Here is a 23369-nt window from a genome sequence, read left to right on the forward strand (position 1 = left end):
GATTTGGGAATAGGGGGTACTGCTTCGCAGTGGTTCCGTTCTTATCTCTCAGGCAGATTTCAGATGGTGTCACTCGGGTATAGTTGCTTTGTGAAACAAGAGCTATTGGCCCAGTTCAGAAGTACAAGTTAACTGGAGTTAAGCATGGCTAAGATTTCAGTTCTTAACTCCAATCACGCCACAGATGTTCACCAAACCATGGCCTACAATACTTCAGTTGAAGGAGAGGGGAGCTCCTCCCTGCTGCCCAGATGCCAAGGCACATCTGGGCATTTGGAATAGGCATGAAACCGTAGTTATAGCTGAGTCAGCATTCAAGCATAACTCTACTGTGGCAAAACCTCAGTTGTTGACAGTTAAACTTAGAGATAACCAAAGGTTGCAGTAGGAGTTTGGCAAGGCAAACCAGAGTTAGCTTTTGGCCTGTAACCATGGTTTCGTGCATTTGGGAGTACTGCAGTTACAACCTTGGCCACCTATAACTGTGGTTATCCTGTACATCTGAACACAGCCATTGTAATGTGTCCCTCAGAGTTCCATCCTATCCCCATTGCTTTTAACATCTACATGAAGCCACTGAATGAGATAATCAGGGGATATGGAGTAGGGTGTTATCAATATGCTGATGACACTCAAATCTATTTCTCCATGACATCATCATCAGGAAATGGCATAGCTCCCCTAAGTGCCTGCCTTCAGGCAGTAATGGGATGGATGAGGGATAATAAATTGAAGCTGAATTTATTTTAGAGGGTGGTATTAATGATGAAGGGTCATAATTCAAGGGATGTGATAGAACTTCCTGTTCTGGACAGGGTTGCACTCTCCCTAAAGGAACAGGTACATAGCTTGAGGAGTGCTTATGCATCCATGCCTCACCCTAGTGTCTCAGGTGGAGGCTATGGCCAGGAGTGCTTTCTATCAATTTTGGTTGATACAACAGCTGTGTCCACTCCCTGAAGATAATGATCTCAAAATTGTGGTGCACTCACTGGTAACTTCCCTGCTTGACTACTGCAATGCACTGTATGCACTGTATGTAAATAGCAGGGGCATAGCTAGGGAGAGCTGGTCTTGTGGTAGCAAGCATGACTTGTCCCCATAGCTAAGCAGGGTCTGCCCTGGTTGCATATGAATGGGAAAATTGATGTGTGAGCACTGCAAGATATTCCCCTCAGGGGGTGGAGCTGCTCTGGGAAAAGCAGAAGGTTTCAAGTTCCCTCCCTGGCTTCTCTAAGATACGGCTGGGAGAGATTCCTGCCTGCAACCTTGGAGAAGCCACTGCCAGTCTGTGAAGACAATACTGAGCTAGATAGACCAATGGTCTGACTCAGTATATGGCAGTTTCCTATGTTCCTAGGGGAGAGGGGGCCCGTGTTTGCCCCTTTCCCCGGGGGCCCCTTGGAGTGAGGGAGATAATGAAGAAAATAAGGAGGGGTGAAACTGGGGGCCCTCAGTAGCTGGGGGCCCTGGGTTCTTTGAACGGATCTGCTCAATTATAGCTACATCCATGGTACATGGGGCTGCCTTTGTATGTCATTTGGAAACTTCAGTTAATTCAAAATACAGCAGCCAGATTGGTCTCAGAGGCTTCTTTGTTTTAAAACAGCTGCACTGGCTGCCAACATGTTTCTGGGCAAAATACAAAGTGCTGGTAATTATCTTTAAAGCCCTAAACAGCTTAGGACCAGCTTACCTCGAAGAGTGCCACCTTCAGTATGATCCCCACCACACTTTAAGGTCATCAGGAGAGGTCCGTCACAGGCTGCCGCTAGCTTGCCTAGTGGCGACTCGGGATCAGGCCTTCTCTGTAGGTGCTCTTGGGCTTACCTCAGGAGTGTGCTCCATATAGATATTAGAGGTATACGCAATTAAGATCATATTACTATTACTTTGAAATATGAGTGTTTGCATTTTACCAATCCTCATTGATTCCCTATTTGAATAGGAAATTATTAAAATGAATCTTTGGTATTTACTTGTACCCTGTCATTCTGTTACAGAACTGTATTTATTTTCACTTAGGGCCCTTAAGTCCATTTTGAGATTGTGATTCTACTTGTTTTCATTTAACAGGCCAAACTGAAAACAAATCTAGTTTGCAACTCCCCAAAGAAGTGGGAAATTCAGGTGACCACCATCCAAATACCATCTTCAGTGTGGTGAAGGTACAAACTGGGCTTCCTTATTCTCAGCATTGGTACTTTGCCTAATTCTATGCCTGTTACCTCAGAAGGAAACCCTGCTGAATCGGATGGCTTGCTTAGCAGTAGGTGTGTGCATAACCAGGATTATAAGATTAACCTAATTTAGACAATTAGCAGCTTCATGTTATAGATTAAGTCTCCTTGCATGCGACTGACAGCAAGTTTCATGAGGCCAGCCAAGGATATATTCAGCATTTAATAAAACTATTAACTGCCATTGTTGGGATGGAACAGTACCTTATCATGATGCCAGACAGAACTAGCAATGCACAGCTGCTCAGATTTTTTGATTTGGGGAGTGGGGGTGATCTATTCTGTGCAGAATAATTTTTGAGTAACTTTTATATCAGTAATGATGAGAGTGCCAAAAGGAAGTGCCCCAGAAGTGAGAATGTTGGACTGGCAAAAGACAGATAATCAGCTTAATCCTTATCCTGCTAATCCATCTTCCTTTGGTTTGAGGACAATGTTTATTGCGTGTTTTCATATTAGAGCAAGGTCCTAGAAACTGGAACTCTTATGGACGTTTTGGGAAAGAAAACACATTTTATTTGCATATGCACCTGAATAGCTGTTCTCCCATCCAAGAGCCATTTTTTTGATAATAACAGAGTCTCCAAAAATTGTCCCAGAATGTGTCAGCAATGTTTATTTGGCTGATTATTAGGCCAAAGCTAATCTTGAGTGCACTGCAAATTTGACTTCATTCAGCAATGGGTGAGTTTCTGAATAGCAGTGAACTCCAAGTAAAGAATAAAGCAAATGCACCAGAAGTCCTCTAAGTCTGCATTGTAAAACAGCAAATGTATTTTGTATCCGGGTAATATAGTGGCATTAATCACAGTTCCCATGCCAGGAAATAAATGGCTGTGCAACACAAAGTCATTTCATGGCTTGGCCTCCCGAGGCTTAAAAATTCAACCATACTTTCAAAGCTTTATTTACATCAGATCACTTTGCATCAACAGATCCTACAAATTACAGGATTTGATGAGGACCGAATACGCTAAGCTCATGCCACTACCACAGTCACAAAATGTTTTTAAGACATTTCACAGCATAAGACAATGATCTTCCCCACAACAATATGGGGTCAGGCTGCAAGTTGGTTCTGTATGGTGGCCTATGAAATGCAACTGTGGCCTGAGGAAAGTCATTCCCAAAACAGCGCTGTAAACAGTTGGCAGAAAATTAAGTGGCAGGATGAATGGAAGAGGAGCATTGGGACTTGGATAGGGATGAGGATCAGATGGAACAACTGAGTGGTTCTTACTCGCCACCTTCAAACATCTTCTTCCTGCCCTCCATTCCAGACTTCTCCTCAATATTCTTCCTCCAGTCCCCAACATCACGCAGATCCTTCTCCTGTGAGAGGAAGATGAAAAAACATTCAAGCATGGTTAGTGTTTTGATAGGCTCCATACAGTCATGGATGCCTATTTGCTTGCTCAGCCTTTTTGGCAAAGTAGTCACTAATGACCAAAGGGCATGCTGTTTCATAGAGCTGGTTCAGAGGCTCTCTGACAGAAGCCAGATGGATATCCATCAATTCCAAAAAGGACATCTTGTCCTTTTCAGAACTGATTAAATTCTGGATGAGAACTGATGAAAACTGGTAGGAAGTGATAAAAACTGATTGTACCTCTGGGGACACTTCAGAATCCTGTACAACATGACATTCAGAAAGCACTGGAAGTCTTCTAGCTTTATAATTTTTTCAGTGATCTGTTTCTTAATTAAGGTAAATGCCTTCCCTGGTATCTGTCAGAGCTATTCACACATTATGTACATGTGTACACATTTTCATGTGAAAGACCATGCATTCATTGCAAAAGTAAAAACAGGAACCAGACCTCTAGAAAATGTAGAGTAATGACTGCTTATACTGAATTTAATATATACTGAATATATATGTGGATATATGTAGATATATGTGTGTGGGGTGTGTGTATATATGTATGTGTGTATATATATATATATATTACACACACATATACATACATGCATATCCACACATTATACTGAATATAATGTGCGGATATGCATACAGATAACAATCAGTACGCAGATTGTACATGCACTATACTGAATGTAGTATATAAATAAGGATATTTTCTGGACAACTTTATGTCAGGTCACTATTATTGGGGTATGTCTTTTTACACTAAGTATCTTCTCAGGTATGACCTTCTGTGCTCAGTGTTATCAATAAGTGATGGAACTTTTCTGGAATGCTCTTCCACAGGAAGGCTGATGAATTTCTTGCCGTCTTCAAGGAAGTAAACTGGATTTTTAAAAAATTATCCCAGACTGGAGGGTGAGGAGTAAAATGTTTGGGGGGTTGTGTGTTAGGAACAGCTGTTCCTCCTTTAGCTCTGTGTTGCATAGTTTTGAATGGTAAAATTATAATTATTGTAAGTTGCTTTGAGGGTGCATTGAGTGGAAAGGTGGGGTAAAAACTGAAAGGTGAATTAATAATATTTTCATCATATGTAATCATCATATGATTACATATGATGAAAATAATGAATTAAATTCATATGAAATAAATTAATTATTACATGTGCTTATGGTACGGGTTAAGCTATGTACCTTCAACAGGCATAACGAAGCAGTTCGGCATCTGTTTCTTGTTACAACCAAATACAAGTAACATTGAATGCCCCATTAAAAGTCTGACATTTGCCAATTAGCATAATATTTATTTTTATAAAAAGCAACCCAGACATTATTCCACTGGGCTGCTTCAGACAATTACCCAGGTGTAGCAACAGAAAGAATTTGAGGCCAGCTGATCATGACAAGAGAGACAGAATGGAATGAATTCATCAAGGAGATAAAGCAGCTTGTTAAAGGACAACTGAGCACAGAGCGCACACTTGTAGGATGGTCGATGCCAGACCACCACAAGTACAATGTGTCTTTGACACTCTGGTTGGTTCAATACATCTGTCTGGCTGTTGCTAGACAGATGTGCCAAGTTGGAATCCAGTGAAATGCACAAACAAATTCATGGAGGAGAAGATTAATCTTATAAACTCTCCAAATACCTTTTCAGTGTCTTCCTTCTTGACTTGCTTCAGGTTAGCTCTAAGATCCATGCAGACCTTGTGTTTGGAGCCCAGAAGAGCACGCAGCATAGCGTCAGCAGACATGCGGACTCTACGCAGGGGTGGCCTCTTGAACTTGCCCCTCAGGTCAAACAGTTTCTGGTTCAAATCTTCAAGCTGTGGAGGTGGGGGAGAGTGAAGAAATAAAGTGGTAAGAGAGGAAATGGCAGAAATAAGTCGGTGTAGGGGGAATAAGTAAGAACAATTTAGACATTATAACAGGATAAGATTCTGTACAGAAATGACAGAATAGGAGCAAATGCTTGTAGACAGAAAGCAAAAGTAGTGCTAGGAATGTGAAGTGCAAATTACACTGAGGTTATACCCCCACCAACCATTTCCCGTGTGATATCTCTGTGTGTACTACAAAGACATGGATGAGTCTGCACTTTCTCCCCAAACCTGTGTCTCATGAGCACTTTACTTCCAGTTTTCTTGGCTCATCAAGGAGGAATCAACTAACCTAAGTTCTCACTAATAATCTGAACATTAAGGAATGTCTTGAGGTTATTGTCCCATGTTTTCCTCCTCTTTAAACTTTTTATTTTTGTATATGTTGTACCTGAGAATTGACGTATCTTTACCGATTCAATCATCCCTAGAAGTTGGCACCTCATTTCTTTCTTTGGATGCATGCGTCCTGAGCGTTTTCTTATCACATTGAATACACATGATGTACTTGAAGTGTACTTGAGTGTACTTTAAGTGTACTTGAGGTGTACACTTAAAATTTATTTGAAATGTACACCACATGTAAAGTGTGATTGGTGAACACATATCCTGTCTAGAACTGTAATTCCCAACTCTTTTGTGCAATTTTGTCTTTGTTCAGGACTTTCTTAAAGGTAAAGTGTGCCGTCAAGTTGATTTCAACTCCTGGCGCCCACAGAGCCCTGTGGGTTTTTTTGGTAGAATACAGGAGGGGTTTACCTTTGCCTCCTCCCACACAGTATGAGATGATGCCTTTCAACATCTTCCTATATCCCTGCTGCCCGATATAGTACCAGCAGTGATTCGAACCGGCAACCTTCTGCTTGTTAGTCATGCATTTCCCTGCTGGACCAGTTTTTCTGACTCAACATCAGTGTTTCTTGTGCTCCAGGACTTAATGTACTGTATGTACTCAGCTGGTAGGTTGCAGCTCACACTTTGGAAGCAAGTTTTGTTGGACAATAAACCCCAGGAACTGAGCACACACTCAATACAACACAGACACTTAATAGGTGCAGAGTGGGTACCCCAGTCAAGATTACCTCCTTGGTAGTTTTCTGTAATTTAACCTCTGTGTCATATCTTTCTTCATCAACCTCCTCTACCTTAGCATGAAGTTTTTTGCAGAATTCCTGTTGAGAAACAAAGAGAAATTTTTAAAGAATGTTACTCAAACCCATTTGACATTTCCTCTACAGCATTTTTTTGCCCTCTCTGGGGAAACTTGTATTTGATGTGTCTTCCATAAACCTGCCATTTCAGAAATGTTCATAGTGAACCCATTCTCATGGGCAGGAGTCTTGGGCAGGAGGCAGTAAAGACAGCTACTGCTGATCATGAAAACCCAGAGGAAGGCCACCTACCCAGCCCATTCAAACCCACAAAGCCTGACTTGTGTGCCTTGACCTTAACTGAGGTTGGAGGACAAGAGAAACCCTCATACCTCAGAGTTTGGTCATGTGGGTGCATTTGCCATTTTAATCACCTTGTGGCTGCTGGCAACCATCTTTATCATAGTGTCCCGAAACAAGAGGGGCCAAGCAGAGGAGATCTGCTGCTGCACCGAAGTACTAGCCTCGGGATTCTATGATAAAGATCATAGAATCACCAGTGGTCCCAGCTTTGTTTTCCCTTCCCGGAGTACTGGGATTCTCAGTCATTTGCAGGGTGAATTAGCAGAGACATGCAAAATCTCTGCTCATATGTTGGGAACCAGGTGTGATCTCTTCCCTCCCTGCAAACCTCCCTCAGGTAGTAATGTGCATGATCTCAGTGTGTCATTTGATCCAGCTGCTTCCTGGAAACCTGAGAACCTCAATCAAGTGGACAGTCTGATTGAAGCCAGGTGGGGAGATAAAGTCATTAGGTGATGTCCATGTGTGTGAAGTGGCCCTGCATCATGCTGGAGACTTCTAGGGCTTTCTTCAGTGTTGGATAAACTTGTGCCTCTATTATCTGTAATGCCCGCAGGTCTTCAGCCTATACCATATGGCAGATGGGAAACAAGTCTGATGTCACATTGGAGTGCCCAGCCACAAAAGATGGTCTGAAGCTACATTATGTAATTCAACTGCTAAAGGAAAGAGATCTGGGCCTGAGCAGAAACTGGATGGGAGGGCACCTTGGAACCCTATATAAGCTATATATTATAACCCTATATAAGGAGGAACAGCAAGGTATAAAACTAATAATTGAATTGCTGATTTGGCACAGAAATATCAACTTGGGAGTAGGAGAAAAAGGTAAAGGTAAAGTGTGCTGTCAAGTTGATTTTGACTCCTGGTGACCACAGAACTCTGTGGTTTTCTTTGGTAGAATACAGGAGGGGTTTACCATTGCCTCCTCCCATGCAGTATGAGATAATGCGTTTCAGCATCTTCCTATATCTCTGCTGCCCGATATAGGTGCTTCCCATAGTCTGGGAAACAACCAGCAGAGATTCAAACCAGCAACCTTCTGCTTGTTAGTCAAGCATTTCCCCACTGTGCCACTGGAGTAGGAGAAGCTGGCATGTAAATGTGCCCTTAACAGGAAGCAAGGAAACCAGAATGGTGCCAGAAGTAATATCTATCTATCTATCTATCTATCTATCTATCAAATTTGTATACTGCCCCAAACTTTCATCTCTGGGCGGTTTACTCAGATGTTTTCTGTGGGACTGATTTCCCAGACTGTGTCTAGAATTGCTGACTTGGCCATTTTCCCTATATCACGTTCTGCTACAATGCAAGCAGCCTGCTTTTTGTTTGCACATAATATTGATAATACTGTAGCTATCTACAGATGTCTCCCTACTTCTGAAACTGTTTTTAATAGTCTTGACTCTGAGAGGGCTGCAAATTATTTTATCTGGAGATTCTTGAGTAAATCACAGAAGGTACCACCAGGGGCTTTTTCCCTTAATATTCTGGTTAAGATTTGGATTTTAGTTTTTCTGAAGACTTCAGAGCAGAGGCACCAGTTCAGATTTCAGTATGCAATGCAAAGATATGATTTTTGAAGACCTGCTCCTGGTAGCTTCTTTATACCTTATACTACAGCAATGTTATCAACAGAGTTTTTAAAATAAGCAATGGGAATTGTGCCTTTGAAATGTGTAGGTAGGACATTTGACACATTTAACTACTTACAATAGTCACTCAGTGAGCCTCTTTTCATGAGCAGTGAGAAGGGCTTCCAGGCAGGCTGTGGGGAAGGTGGGTTAAACCTACCTTCCCCTGCAGATAATAATCTCCCCTTCCTGGGTGGGAGCAGCTACTCTCCCAGCAGCTCTGAGGGTCGGGGTGCCGTTGCCCCCCCACCCCCGGAGCTCCAATAATGCACTACATAAGTGCACGGTGCATTATGGGTATCCCCCGCCCCGAGTGTGCCAGCTGACACATGAGCAGAAAAATGGGGTTAAGGGAGTGCTCGCTCCCTTAACCTCGTTTTACTGGGGGATTAAATAGGCGGGTTTGCCGTGTGCAAAACCAGGCTGGACTCCCTTAGCCCAGTTTTGCATGTGCATGTGAATAGCCTCGGTGTCTAGAAGCAGTCATCGGACTAGAAGGTTCTGCTTCGGATCCATAGGTGGTTTGAATAGCAGGGGGGAAGGACACAATCCTGTCTTCCCTAAATGGTGCCCCTGCTTCAAAAACAATGTAGGAGAAAATAATCTGTTGATTAAAAATATAAATATGTAATCTGGCCTTACAGCTCAGCTTCTGATCTGTGATCTCTTTAGAGTCCAAGCAATACTATGGATTCAGTTTTAAAACAAGTTCCATATAGTTGGCCAGGTCCTACCCTTTTGCATGCACCATCAGACAAAACAGGATAAGTTCAGATGAGTTTTAAAACTCAATGTCTGGGCTGCTAAGTGCTCACCTATATAAAGGAACTAGTGGGAAGGACTACTACTTGCACAGTTATGCTCAACTAGGCCTTGCATAACTATTTGCACGGTTATGCCCAAACTACTAGGCCTGAAGATGAACAAACTGTTTGGGATGGGCCATGGGTTGAGACTACGGTTGCCAACTTTGACCAAAGCGGTTGCTGGAGTTGTGTTTTTCCAATATTTCTTTTCTAATATTTTTCACAATAGGAAGCACTATTTCAAGGACTGCCTGCCACAGTGACCTAGAGATTGGCCTGGATTGTCCAGGAATCGGCATCAGCCATGGAGAGTTGGCAACCCTAGCTGAGACTAGACTAGTGAATAAAACACTAGAAGTGGAATCAAATATTGCTACTCTTGTGTGACAGTGAATGGGGGAGATGAAATTATTACCTGCAGTTCCTGCATGGAACCTGGGAGGTGCAGAGGTGGACAGTGTTCTGCAAGGTAGGTGGCTTTTTCTTGTTCTTTGGCTGCGCTTTCTTTTTCAAGTTCAGTAGCAGCAATCTGGAGCATAACACTCTGGAGGATACAGTTGGGAGAAGAATACTTACTGGTGCAGAAGCATTTTGGAAAAGGGGACAGAGAGCAGTCAAAGAAAAATATGGCCACAAATATACTAGGCGGGGATACACAAGGGTGCCCATAGCAACTATGCCAGTGCCAGGAGGAAGTGCAAGACATTAATTTAAAAAAAAAAAAAGTTAGAGACAGTGTGGCTAGGTGGACAGAGTATAGAACTAGGATGAGTTCATAGGCGGGCTCTGCCACAGGTTCACTGGGTGGCTTTGGGCAAGTGACAACATCTTAGCCACAGTTGCTGGTTTTGTAAAATGACAACTGTAATGGTGGGATTCTGGGCCAGGGTAGATATAAGGGTGTCACAGTGTGCAATTTGTTTAAACATAGAATTGCCCCAATCATGTAGAAAAAGAGAATAAGGGCCAGATTTGAACAGTAAAGGTGGAGAGCTCTCCCTCCTTCCTGGGGCTTATCTGCCCACAATTTCTCTCCACAAGTGCTTTTCTCCTCAGACAAGCCATGATAATGGAAGTGACCTCACCTGGGTGAAAAGCACTGGGGGCGGGGGGGGGGAGCAGGGCTACAGGGAGGGAAGTGGTGAAGTTCAGCACCCTTATCTGCATGCCACTATTACTGTTAAAACTGGACCTTCCCTCACACACCTTTCTACATGATTGGAGCAACTCTGTATTTAAGTATGTGTACCTTTCAGATACTTTGGCCCTGTACTATGACAGCAACTGTGACAAAAATTGTAAAGTACTTTGGACATTAAGAGTTACAATGAGTAACTACTACTGCAGCAGCAGCAGCAATATAGCAAAGGGTAACCGTATAGCATATTCAAACCAATTTTGTTCTAGTTTGGATGTCAACGTGCACTTTGGAAATGGGACATCATAAGAATATTGTGGAGCACAGGTTTTTACTATCCAAGCTCTTTGCAGAGGTGAAAGGTGAGAAAACAGTGTGACAGACAATCATGCCTTTCTTACGAACCACCAGAAACAGTACATACCTTGAGATGCTGCCTACGGGCGGTAATTGCCCTCTTCTTTTTCTAGAGTTGGAAGAAAGAAAGAGAAAAAAAGCAGTTGACCAAGTGCTTTCCAACCCCCTCTCATAAGTAACATATTTTCATACATATATCCAAAGGGCCCAATCACCCAACACATGTAAAAGTGAGATAGCATCAAAACAAACAGCATCCACAGCAGAATTATGGTTCTGCCACTATCCTGTTTCTCTATAAGAATGGCAAGAAACTGAGACAGTGTTAATATTCTGTTTGTTTGTTTGATTGTTTCTACTTTTGGATAGTCCTTGCTGGACTGCATATGTGTTGTATGCTCTGAACATAACCAACCCCTCTCAAAACTCGTGTTCTAAAAGAGCGACCATGTTTCTATGATGCTGCAAAAAGGCAGAGCTCTGTGTGGGGTGTGTGTGGGGTGTGTGGGGGGGTGGGGTTACTGTGGATTCACTAGAAAAAAGGAGTTTATAGGCTTTCACTAGAAAAAGTCCACTTCATCACACACATCAAGTGACTGCAATACACACTGTTTCCCTACTTATACAAGTAGCCACCACTTAATTCTCTCAATGGACTATAGACATTGATCCAGGGATAGCAAGGTGAAATGGTTAAGATAGTGAACCCCATGATTTATCAGTATGGCAAATATGCTTTTGTGGAACCTTGTGAATGGAAAAGCTGCTGCGTGGGCCATTTGGAGTAGAGAAGCAGTGAGGATGGAAAGGGTTAAATGTCTCTAATTTTCTCTTGATGCTTGCCCACTCTAAATTGGTCTCTCCCAAAACTGTTTCTCATTTTAAGAAGTGGTATCAGGGTCCACCCATCACACACACTTACATGTAATGTGTATTTAGCCCTGAGCACAAAATATATTAAAAGAGGGTTGACACTAAGGGTGTGCACAAAACTGGGTTGCCCAGTTTGGTTGGAGTCGAAACCAGACTTGAACCAGACCAGGCATGTTCGGTTTTGTGCACCTCGAACCTCCCCAGTTCAGTCTGGGTTCAGGGGATTTACGAGTTTAAAACAAAATAAATTTTTTTTCAGAAATAGAACTCACTGCTGCCAACTCTGGGGACTTCTCCGAGGCTGTAGAGTGTGTGTGTGTCTCTCCAGAACTTCCCCTTCCCCCACCAGCAGAGGCCCATTGGGTATGCCAGCGGCCTCCAAAATGGCTACCGCCATGGGAGTGAAGCTGAGCTGACTGCCCAAACCAGGTGATTTGGAAAATAATGGAGGCCAGTGGGGGGAGGGGGAACTTCTGGAGACCCACCCCCTGCAGCTTTGGAGAAGTCCCCGGAGCCAGCAGCAGTGGGTTCTATTTCTGTTTTTAAAAAAAACCCAAAACAAACCCTGAACAGGATGGGGGGTTTGGCTTGATACAGAACCGGGGGGTGGGTGAGTTTCAGTCCTATATCATGCCATCGAACTGAACCAGTTCAATGTCAAACAGGTTCATTTCTGAACCTGTTGACACAGGCCTTTAGGAAACCTTCAGGTCCTTTGCTGATTTCCATAAGCATTTGTCCTATTCCTAGTCATGAGATGTATTGATTTATTTTCATCATAAGAACAGTCCTGCTGGATCAGGCCCAAGACCTATCTAGCATTGTGTTTTACACCATGACTTTGTTTAACATAGTGGCTCTTCTCATCAGATGCCTCTGGGAAACCCACAGGCAAGAGCTTAGGGCATTTCCTTCTCCTGCTGTTTCCCTGTAACTGGTATTTAGAGGCATGTAGCCTCTTATGCTGGAGGTGGTATACTTGACCTCCATGAGTTTATCTAAGCTTTTCTTAAAGCCATCCAGTCTGGTGGCTGTCACCACATCTTGTAGGTTAATTATGTGTTGTGTGAAAGAGTAATTCCTTTTGTTGGTCCTAAATTTCTTGGCAATCAGTTTCAGGGGATGACCCCTGGCTCTAGTGTTATGCGAGGAGGAGAAAAATGTCTCCCTGTTCACTCTCTCCACACCATGCATAATTTTATAGACTTCTATGTTGTCTCCCCTCAGGTCATCTTTTTTCTAAACTAAAAAGCCCCAGGTGTTGTAGCCTTGCCTCGTAAGGAAGGTGCTCCAGGACCCTGATCATCTTGGTTGCCCTCTTCTGCACCGTCTCCAGTTCTATAATGTCCTACAATCTATAATAATCTAGTTCTATAATAATCATGTAGCAAATATCCAGGTCTTCTAACCTTAATTGAAAATATAGCTGAATATAGATGTCAAGATATATCCTTACAGCGAGGCAGGTCAGAGTCTTTACTTCTGATCTGCAGGCTGGCTTCCCAGGACAATGGTGCATTCCATCTCTGGTGCTTTGTTGTGAAGGGAATATAGTTATTCATGTTCTGAATAACTTCATGTGGTGCTTGCTGTACTTTCATTTGAGGACCTTCCATCCAAGTCACGACTGTTTAAGAAATCTGATAAGGTCACACAGTGTGAGGACAGCAGGGCCAGAATTTGTCCTTTAAAAGTGTAAAGACTCCACTAAAGGCAGTGGTAAGACTTGGCTCAACTGCAGTAGGTCTTGGTCAAATCTATTCGTGTTCCTCTGCTTGCTATGAGATGGCCCTTCTAGAAACCAATAGTATATCAACTCTCTAGTCTGCAATTCATCCCTTTGCAAAAAAATCTGGTTCAACACATATGGGGACCAAGCAAAGGAGAGTAATTTGCGGGGGGGGGGCAAATATAGAAGAGGATCAATAGAGAGGATCTTTTTCTTGTCCTTGTTTCAAAAGGAACACATATGATAATCCCTATATGTTTAGATCAGCAGGTGGGGCTCACTTCATCTGCCATGGACTTCTGATGTCTGAAAGGTTGTTACAAGAAGCAGGGATTTTTCAGTGGTGCCCCCTTCATTGTGAAATTCCCTGTTCAACAAGCTACTTCTCTTCTGAATTTCAGAAGGCTGTTTAAAAACAAACAAACCATAACAGTGGTTAAGAAACTTGGCTGATTCTTGTAACTGTAAGCTTAGTATCTGTGTGCTCTCTTGTACTGGTTTATTGACTTTGGTTAACAGTTTTAATCAGATGCCTGTAAAGGTCTGCCATTGCTATTTTATGTAAGCTGCCTTGGGGATCCCTCTTGAATTGAAAAGAGGTATAGAACAAACAAACAGGGGATTCTTTATAGGAGTGTTGTACCTGCTCCCTTTGACAAACAATACCCATTATTAACTTTAAAGTTAGTTAATTAAGGAAATTGAAATAAATATGCATATGACCAATATGACTGCAACACACTAGCACAGATAAGACCTCATGTTGGAATTCTTTGAAGCCAATCCAAAATAGATCACAGACAAAGCTAGACAAAGTGTGACTAGAGAAAAAGTGATATCTGCTGCAACCAGAATTTGGACTGGAACTCTGGATAGCAACTGAGGCAGAACGGTTTTCAGAACAGGCGAGAGCCCTGGTGCATTCCAGAAGGTTCTAGGCCTAGTCTGGAAATGGCATGAAAAGTCTACCATGGCAGGCAAATGTTGCCAGCATATGGGTGGCCTCATCTTGCCTGAGGACTGGAGACCTCCAGCATGGCACTATAACTGACTCTGCACCATTCTAGACTCTACCAAAAGAGAGGCGCATACCTACAGTAATCATTAATGACGGTAATCATTAAGGAAAATTGGGAAGAGGCTACCAGTGATTCTCACTGCTAGAGTCTCCCTATTTTCCTTCATGATGAGTTTAAATGTTCATTGTAGATAAACACACGGGCAGTTGAAAGAAACAGAGTGAGCCTTCTTGTTCATTCCTGTCCCTATAATGACCCTCAAATTGCTCTTCAGTTAGTGAGCTGTACCCATACCACAGAGGCTTCTAGCGCCATTTAAAAGTCAGCTTGGCAAATAGGATGCCCACAAAAGGTGTCCAGGCTTCATTATTAGATTGACAACTATCTAGGACAGAAAGAACCCTTGGGACATAGTCCTCTTGGCTGAGATCTGTTCTTTCATCACTAGCAAAATGCCCATCATTTTGATGGATTAGAGAGAGGGCTTATCTACTGCAAGGACTGCTGTGAAGGGTACAGTGTGGCTGCCTTGTGAGCTCTGCACATAGGGAGCATTCCACATCCAGCAGGAATGGAGAGGGCCAAGCAACCCAGTACCAGAGGTGGAGCCACAAGCTTCCCCCTCACAACAGTGTTCCCAAGAGCAGCAGATAACAGGCCTGAATGACCACCATTCACTTACATAAGAAATACTAAAGCCCTGTTCAGACATGATGATGTTTGTGTGTTCTAGTGTTTGAATGAGTGTACATGCAAATGATTGTACATGAGTTCATTTTTGTGCAAATGACAGTACCTGCGTTTCAAAAGTGAACCTGGGTATAGACCCCATGAAATGCAAGATACAGGTAGGAAGTGTATTGCTGCACCTGTATTCAACATTAACATGTGGATAAGTGTACATATGTACAAATCTTATCTGTATATGTGTACACTGCACACAGATTGTACATGCATTGAATATAACATGTGAATAAGGCTGATGAAACTGCAGGTAGGGACAGCACTGTGGAAGCTCTAAAGTACCTACACTCTGCCTCTGTGGCCCCAGTCATTGAGAACCAATCCTGCTCCTATCTATATAGCCCGCTTCTTCATCTATATCGTCTCAACTTGGTTCTGCTTCTTGGATGCTATAGAGCTGGTTAGTCCATTATGGCTGGGGATGATGCGGGGTTGTAGTCCAACATCTGGGGAACCAAGTTGGAGGATCCTTGCTCTAGAGCAGGGCTGCTCAGCTTTGGCCCTCCTGCAGATGTTGGCCTATAATTCCCATAATTCCTAGCTATTGGCCACTGTGGCTGGGATTTATGGGAGTTTAGGAACATAGGAAGTTGCCATATACTGAGTGAGACCAGGCTCGGACTGGCTCACCGAGCAGCAAGGCATTTTCCTGGTGCACCCTCGCCTGGTACACCCTCCTGCGCTCGCTGGGCTCTCCCCGTGCCAGCTGCCTGGCTCCCCTTTCCCCCTCTCCCTGTCCGGAGAGCCCCACCTCCTCTCCTTCCGATTGGTCGTGAGAAGTAGGCTCAGACTGCCCTTAGGGCAACAGGGCATATTCCTGGTGTGCCCCACCTGGTGTGCCCCGCCCCACCCCTGCGCCCCAACTCCCACCCTTAATTACCCATTCTGCTTAAAACCTGCCCCCTCCCCACATATATTCCACCACCCTCTCAGTGCCCCCAGTCCGGCCCTGAGTGAGACCACTAGTCCACCTAGCTCAGTGTTGTCTACACAGACTGACAGTGGCTTCTCCAAGGTTGCAGGCAAGAATTTCTCTCAGTCAGGGAGGGAACTTGGAACCTTCTGCTCTTTCCAGAGCGGCTCCATCCCCTAAGTGGAATATCTTACAGTGCTCACACATCAAGTCTCCCATCCATATGCAACCAGGGCAGACCCTGCTTAGCTAAAGGGGCAAGTCATGCTTGCTACCACAAGACCAGCTCTCCTCCCATGAGTAGTTGTAGTCCAAAAACAGCTGGGGCCCCCAAGTTGAGTAGGCAGGGGCGCACTTAGGTGATTTTCATGCCTGGACCAGCCCTTCCATGAAGACCTCCCTGCCCGCTGTGAGGCCCCACCTCTGTGAGGTACACCCCCCACCACCACAAGACCCCCAAAACCTTTTGGTGGCCTCCTGCGGCAAACCTACAGTTTAAAAAAACAAAACACAGCTGCCACACGGCTGAGAGGTGGCTGCTGGGGAGGGGTTAGCCGAGCAGTTGGCCTTCTCCTCTCACCTCTCACCGGTGGCAGTAGGGGGGGAAACTGCTGGGCATGTCCTCTCAGCCCAGCGGCCTGTGCAGGCTTGCGACGATCTTCCTCTGAACTGCGCGGGCGCGCCTTGCAGTTCACTACAGCCACTGGGCCGTGAGGATGTGCCCAGTGGTTGCTCTCCCCCGCCACTGCCGGCGGGGGAGAGGAGGAGGTAGAGAGAAATGAGGAGATAAGAACATGGCTGAACACGGCTTTCTTTTTCATACAGTGTCTTCTTCAAAAGGTAAAATTAAAACCAGACTGACAGCATTACCATGTAACTATCATTCCTGTCTAAAATGCTACCCATCTTCCCCCCCCCCCCCAAAGTTGAGAAACAAATAAAAACTTACTTCTTCTCTGTTCAGGGAGAAATAATAAGTCACAAAAGAAAGAAAGAAAAAAAAGAAAAGGAGAGTATTAATATCAAGGACAAAAAGACAGACATCCCAGTTCAAAGGAGCATGCATGGAGCAAGTGAAGGTATATGTGTGGAGCATTTCAAAAAGGTTTAAACCCCACTGACCCACGTTTGACAGGGAAGAAGGAGGAACAGGATCCAGCTGAGCAGAAAAAATGTATATTTTTAATGCATGCAGTCCCAACAGGTGGATGGGATGGAAGAACCCCCTTACCCAGTTTGCTCATGCATACTCCATCCAGTTGAAAACATGCAAATAAGAGAGGCTGCTTCTAGGGATGTGCATGGAACCGGTTTGGCCGGTTGGGTCCAAATTTGGACCAGATTTGGACTGGCCGATTTTGGTTCTGAGTTTGGTCAAACCGGGTTCAGCTCTGTTTGACTCTTGAGCTGGACCAAACTGGTTTGTGGAGCAGCTCTGGTATACTTATAAAAAGTGACATCCCTAGAACTTCCCTAAAGGCGCCAGGTGGGGGGGCAGTGAGAGAAAGCAACCTCCATACCTTTAGTGGAGGCTGCAGGATAGGTGCGAGGAAGTGGTGAGGCATCAGAGGCGGGGCCTCCTCCATGCTCCCCACCAGTCTCCCAAATGACAGCCTGGGGAAGCTGTGGCCTGGTTCAGGCCTCTGCTCATGCACAGAGGCCATTTTTGTTACCTCCTCACATGTGCATAGGCCATATGCATCACCATGCGATCTGCGTGGTGATGCAAATGCTTCTGCACATGCGTGGAGGTTACTAAAATTAAAAGTATACCTGAGGTGGTCCATGAACCTGTTCTTAGAAGCGGGGCTGGTTCTTAGAATGGGGGGTGGGGTGGCGGGAGTGAGACAGCTCACTCATCCCTAGCTGCTTCTGTGCATATAGGTGTCCCTAAGTGTATAGGGCCACAGAAAATTGTTTCTTGCTTTTAAGTGTTAGAATTAAAGAAAATGTTTAAAGCTCAAGCATTTTTTTAAAAGGTATGATAACCACAACAGAAACTTACTCAGACATCTTGGTTTTGTTGATGAGCACCTGCAATAAACAAAAGGTACATGACTTATACACGTTAGCTACTTTACTTAGCAAACAGAAACTGGCTCATATTTATTTCCCAACTGCCCAGCTTCAGTTGAATGGGGAAATAATTTCCAAACGTGTGGGGAACTGCCAGATATGTCCTCAATCACAAATGGAGAAACTTTGGTACACCAAGCCCTTCTGAACAGTTGCAAGCGATGGAAATGAGGTCTGCTTGAACCAAACACATGCAGGCATCTCTTAGAATAAGCTATAGTAAGAGACAAAGCATGCATTGTAATAAGAGGAGGCAATCTTAAACACATGTACTCACTGAACTTGAGTACGTGTAAAGACTTGGTCAATATGCATAGGATTGTGCTGCTAGGCCATCATTTGCTTACATTTTATTCTGACTTTTCTTGTTCATAAGTGCATGCCTATTGATTAGCATGCTGAAGTTCACTACAGTCAGTGTTTTAGAAGGTCAATTTCAATGGCTTCTGGGGAGCAAGTTGCCTTGATTCTGTAGGTATATTGCCGTTTTAAAAAATGCATGATGTGAAAATGTCTCTTATTTGTGAAGAGAACATGCTAACTACCCTTTCTTTTCTGACCTCAGAACTATGATGTATGTTAGGCTTGGAACAGAGCAACAAGGAGTTAAAAGATGGCCAGTAAGGACATCCAGAAGGCAATGGCTGCTCTCCCAAAAGAAACCTTATCCTGAAAAATGTGTAGGGCCTATCACATAGCTGAGAAGAAAGTACTTCTAAAAATGGCTGGTAAGGAGCTGCAGCTGTCTCCTTGGGTTGCACGCCTTTTCCAGTGTCAATGACTCAGTACAGTGAGGGAGGCATTGTGGCAACCACAGGTGGCAAAGGTATAAACAGCAGCGAGCTTGACATACAAAAAAAAAAGCCAGCATCCCACTTGTGAAAGCACCGCTCAGATTTGGGAGGGGGGGAGGAATCTATTTCTTAATCTATATCTTAATCTATTTCTTGCCAGCAAGTACAAAGAAAACCAGGCAGTCAAACATAACCTTTCCCCCCCTCTCTTTAAGAAGCAATGTTAGTATTTGCTCCCTACAGACAAAAATTGCTTTTTGAATTGAGCTAATTAAATGCTTATGCCATGAAGCTTCTTTCTGAAGAGTAAGTTCTTATGCTTTTTACCAGGCCTCCTCTACTGAGAAGGTTTTTTGGAGGAAGAGGCTAGCTTTTTAGCCAAGTAAATCGACAGCATCACCTGCTCAGATTTCACATCACAAATTTACACTAGCCAGCAACACTTCAGGTTCCTTAACATATGGGAATTAAGGGTCAGAATGAATACGAGCTTTTGATTCCCTGCATTATTATGAGAACCAAATCCATTTTTATGGTGCAGCCTAGCAAGAAACGGGAAGGGACAATGTCAGAGGAAATGGATCGTTGGTGAAAGAGAGCAAAGGCAGAAAGGTGCTGAGAAGACAGGTTTTATTTTAACCGTGAGGTTTAGATCCTTTCTCCTGGCCAAGACTCATTAATCTAGAAACTACAGCCTTTCCATGCATTCCTTTTACCCCTGAAACAGCAAGTGGGGTCAATAAGAGACATGCAAAGGGCTCACCTAAGTTCCCAAGAAGAAAGACAGACAGCACTGGTGGGAGGGCAGGATCGACTGGCAAGCCACAGGCAGCTGGCTCACTGAGGAAGTATAAATGTGTTTCTTAAACAGCTCAGCGAAAAAGCCACTCTCTTTTTTAGGGCATGGAGGCCTCCTCAGACCAATGGTGTGCAAGGGTCCAGAAATACAAACCACCTCCCTCGCCTAACACAGGCAATTTGGGAAGCATTCAAGAAGTCTTGGAGGAGACAAGCACTGCTGTAGATCACAGAGGGTGAGGGGTGTATTTACAGGCTGGTGGGAGTGCTATCGTTTATTTTATAAGGTGGGGGGGATTAATCTGTGTAAATGGAGTGGCTACAGGCCCATAAAAAGAGTACACATATTCAGAACTTCTGTGAATGTCTAACATAGTTAACACTTATAGCACTCATCCACCCCAATTCCTTTTCACACTAAATGCTACTGTATGTATGTATGTATGTGTCAGATTTCACCCGATCACTGACCCCCAGAAGAGTGAGTCTGGGGAAGAAGAGGAGTCCACCCTGGCCTAAATCCCTGCCCCCAATGACAGCCTGCCAGAAGCAGCAGTGCCAGTACAGCCAGCACCGGCCAGCCCCACAGAGGAGTCCTAGAACTCTGGGGACCTGGAACTCCTTGGAGGGGTCTTGTTCCCTTCCCTTGAGCGCCCTGTGTCTTCCCTGAGTGCCCAGAAACTGAGGTGACACCAGGTTCGGACCAAGCTCCAGCTCTGAGGACAGAGCACTGAGCACACACTGGGATGCCCATGGTCTCCCTCCTGATGGGTCTCTTCATGAGGACGGAGAACCAGTCAGAGTCTTCAGGAGCCGTGCTGCCTCCTGAGTCCAGGTAGGGGCGAGGCCTCCTACTAGCCATATAAAGCCTTCACCTGCACCTTGACTGGTTCAACAGCTTCCCTACGAGGTCCTGTCTACAGCTGCCTGCCTTGTCTAGCTGCCATGCTTTGCCTGGCCTGTGTTCAGACAGAATGTAGCTTATTTGCATCCAGTCCTTCTTCTCAGTACAGATGGGATTACACTATATCTGAGGCTATCCTTATAACTCTTCAACATAGGCTAGATTGAAAGATGATGATGAGGAGGAGGAGGAGGATAATAAATAAATACATAAATAAATAATAATACATCTGTATGTGCAAGGTGTTTGACATGCATGATCCCAGTAATCCTTGCACCACCTTTTAAGGTGAATTGATTATTATTATCCCCATGTTACACTGGGCAGTGGGAGTGTTGCTTGCCTAAGGCCACCATGCATGTTCATGGCTGAGCTGACATTTGAACCAAAGTCTTCTTGGACTCTAAGTACAGTGACTTGTGCAAGACCATTCAGCACATTGATTGATTGGTTTCTATACTGCCCTTCCAAAAATGGCTCTGGGCGGTTTACACAGAGGAATAATAAATAAATAAATAAATAAGATGGACTCCTGTCCCCAAAGGGCTCACAATCTAAAAAGAAACATAAGATAGACACCAGCAACAGTCACTGGAGGTACTGTGCTAGGGGTGAATAGGGCCAGTTACTCTCCCCCTGCTAAATAAAGAGAATCACTACATTAAAAGGTGCCTCTTTGCCCAGTTAACAGGGGACACATTCCATGACTGACCAGGAATTTGAACCAAAGTGTACGCCATCCAAGTGCACCACAACACACTGTTTTTCACAGGATATATCTTAAGAAGTTTGTACAACGGAAATAATAATGTTCGTCATGAGCTGCAGCTTTAAGCTGTATGGTCCATGAAAGTTGGCTATTCAAGTCAATATCCAAAGAAGATGGATTTTAAGGCTGATTAGTGATTTGGTGGATTCTGGATGTTCTCCTCCTCCCTCTTTTTCAATGCTTCTAACAGACTGAATACATCCATGTTTGATACGCTGCACAGGTACAGAACTTGAGTTCAAAGAGACGCCAAAGGAGGATTGCAGCACCCAAGGCAATACTGCAGTATACATTATCCTCGCAGCTTCTAGCAAAACTCATTCCTATGACAGCAAATTTATAAGGACAGTTAGAGGAGCACTGGGATGTTCAGTAAGTGTGCTGAATGGCTAATACTGATAGAAATAACCCTGCTTTTTGACAACAGGCTGTGAATGCAGCTGAAACTTGCCTCTGTCATGCAGTCTGCTTGGTATCCTAGGACAGACTAGAATTAGTATAAGCTAAAGCAATTAATTATATTAATTGTAGAATTAATAGGGAGAGTTGGTGGAACCACACTATTAATGTGGGAAGGGGCAAGAGTTTTGAAAGCGGGGGAAAATTAAAATATCAGTATAAGCAAACACTGTTTCACTGCATGGAGGGTGATTTCAGTGATTGGGGTAATATCCTACATCGGGTGGCGTCCAGATCTTGAGGCTGTGTGCATCTAAGAAGTAGCATGCAGTCCAGGCCTATGTGTGTACTAAAGTGAATGCAATTTGTCCAGTCTTCACTTTCCACTTCTTCCTGGTGCTGTACAGACTCAAGTGATAGTTTGGGAGGTTCTCTCAAGCTTTAGAGTGGCTCCATTAACAGGTGGATTATTGGCTTCCTCTGACCCAACAGAACTATAAAGTCCCAAGTCAAGCTGGCCTTCGCCTATATGCAGTGGCCAGCCGTGTATCAGTCTGGATGCTAGCATTGGCTCTTGTGCCTGTAAGGATGTGCTATTGCCTGAGGAATTGTCCTTCAAGGTCCACATCCTAGGGGCTTATGCCTCATCTGCAGCTTACTGACTCTCTAAGACTGCTTAAGACCCAGCATGCATGTTACAACAGAGAGCAAGAATCAACCTTCCTCGGTAAGAGTCTGTACACAGGTTGTCAGGGTTTGGGACAGGAGAATAAGGATGTGGTGATCCAATGTGTAGGGGCATGCACAGACTGGTTTGTGATTGAACTGGTCCACCACGAACCAGTCCAGTTCAAGTGGTTCAGTTGTGAACTGCTTTGACTCTATTCAGCTTGCCCTGCTGTTCAGTTTGACCAAAACAGTTTGGTGAGCAGTGGTCCAGTTTGAATTTGGACAGAGCTGGAGCCTGTGCACATCCCTAATCTGATGTGCTGATTCACATTGTCTGTGTGCCCAGCCTACATTGAATGGGCAATATTTTGCATTGCACACCCATGGAGAGGAGAATCATAGGCACATATGGTTGAGTTGAGCTCAGGTTTGTACCTTAAAGAGCACGTTCTAAAATAAGGAACACCCCTTACATTCTATAAAGTTGGGTGATAAGAGTGGCCTTAAATTCATTTCTAAATGCTGAAATCAGATTGCTATAATAGCAATAGCAATAGCACTTACATTTATATACCGTTTATAGCCGGAGCTCTCTAAGCGGTTTACAATGATTTAGCATATTGCCCCCAACATTCTGGGTACTCATTTTACCGACCTCGGAAGGATGGAAGGCTGAGTCAACCTTGAGCCCCTGGTCAGGATCGAACTTGTAACCTTCTGGTTACAGGGCGGCAGTTTTACCACTGCGCCACCAGGGGCTCTAACCCCACTATTGCATGCTATTCCCATATACAGTGCTCTC

At 44.1% G+C, this 23369-nt stretch overlaps 1 protein-coding gene and 1 long non-coding RNA gene across 2 annotated transcripts; both read right to left on the reverse strand.

The window, feature by feature from the left end:
* Window positions 1-3089: 3089 nt before the first annotated feature.
* TNNI2 (troponin I2, fast skeletal type) lies at window positions 3090-13790 on the reverse strand. Its single transcript, XM_053252221.1, has 6 exons — window positions 13764-13790; window positions 10948-10989; window positions 9801-9929; window positions 6571-6660; window positions 5258-5434; window positions 3090-3572 (listed from the first exon to the last, which is right to left on the reverse strand). Exons 1-6 carry the CDS (start codon window positions 13773-13775, stop codon window positions 3477-3479), a joined length of 546 nt encoding a protein of 181 aa, XP_053108196.1. The 5' UTR covers window positions 13776-13790; the 3' UTR covers window positions 3090-3476.
* A 4368-nt stretch (window positions 13791-18158) lies between these two features.
* Window positions 18159-20331, reverse strand: LOC128326095 (uncharacterized). Its single transcript, XR_008307848.1, has 2 exons — window positions 19792-20331; window positions 18159-18192 (listed from the first exon to the last, which is right to left on the reverse strand). It is a non-coding gene; the product is annotated as an uncharacterized LOC128326095 (long non-coding RNA).
* Window positions 20332-23369: the final 3038 nt, after the last annotated feature.

This window comes from Hemicordylus capensis, chromosome 1 (assembly GCF_027244095.1).
Source record: "Hemicordylus capensis ecotype Gifberg chromosome 1, rHemCap1.1.pri, whole genome shotgun sequence".
Classification (NCBI taxonomy): domain Eukaryota; kingdom Metazoa; phylum Chordata; class Lepidosauria; order Squamata; family Cordylidae; genus Hemicordylus; species Hemicordylus capensis.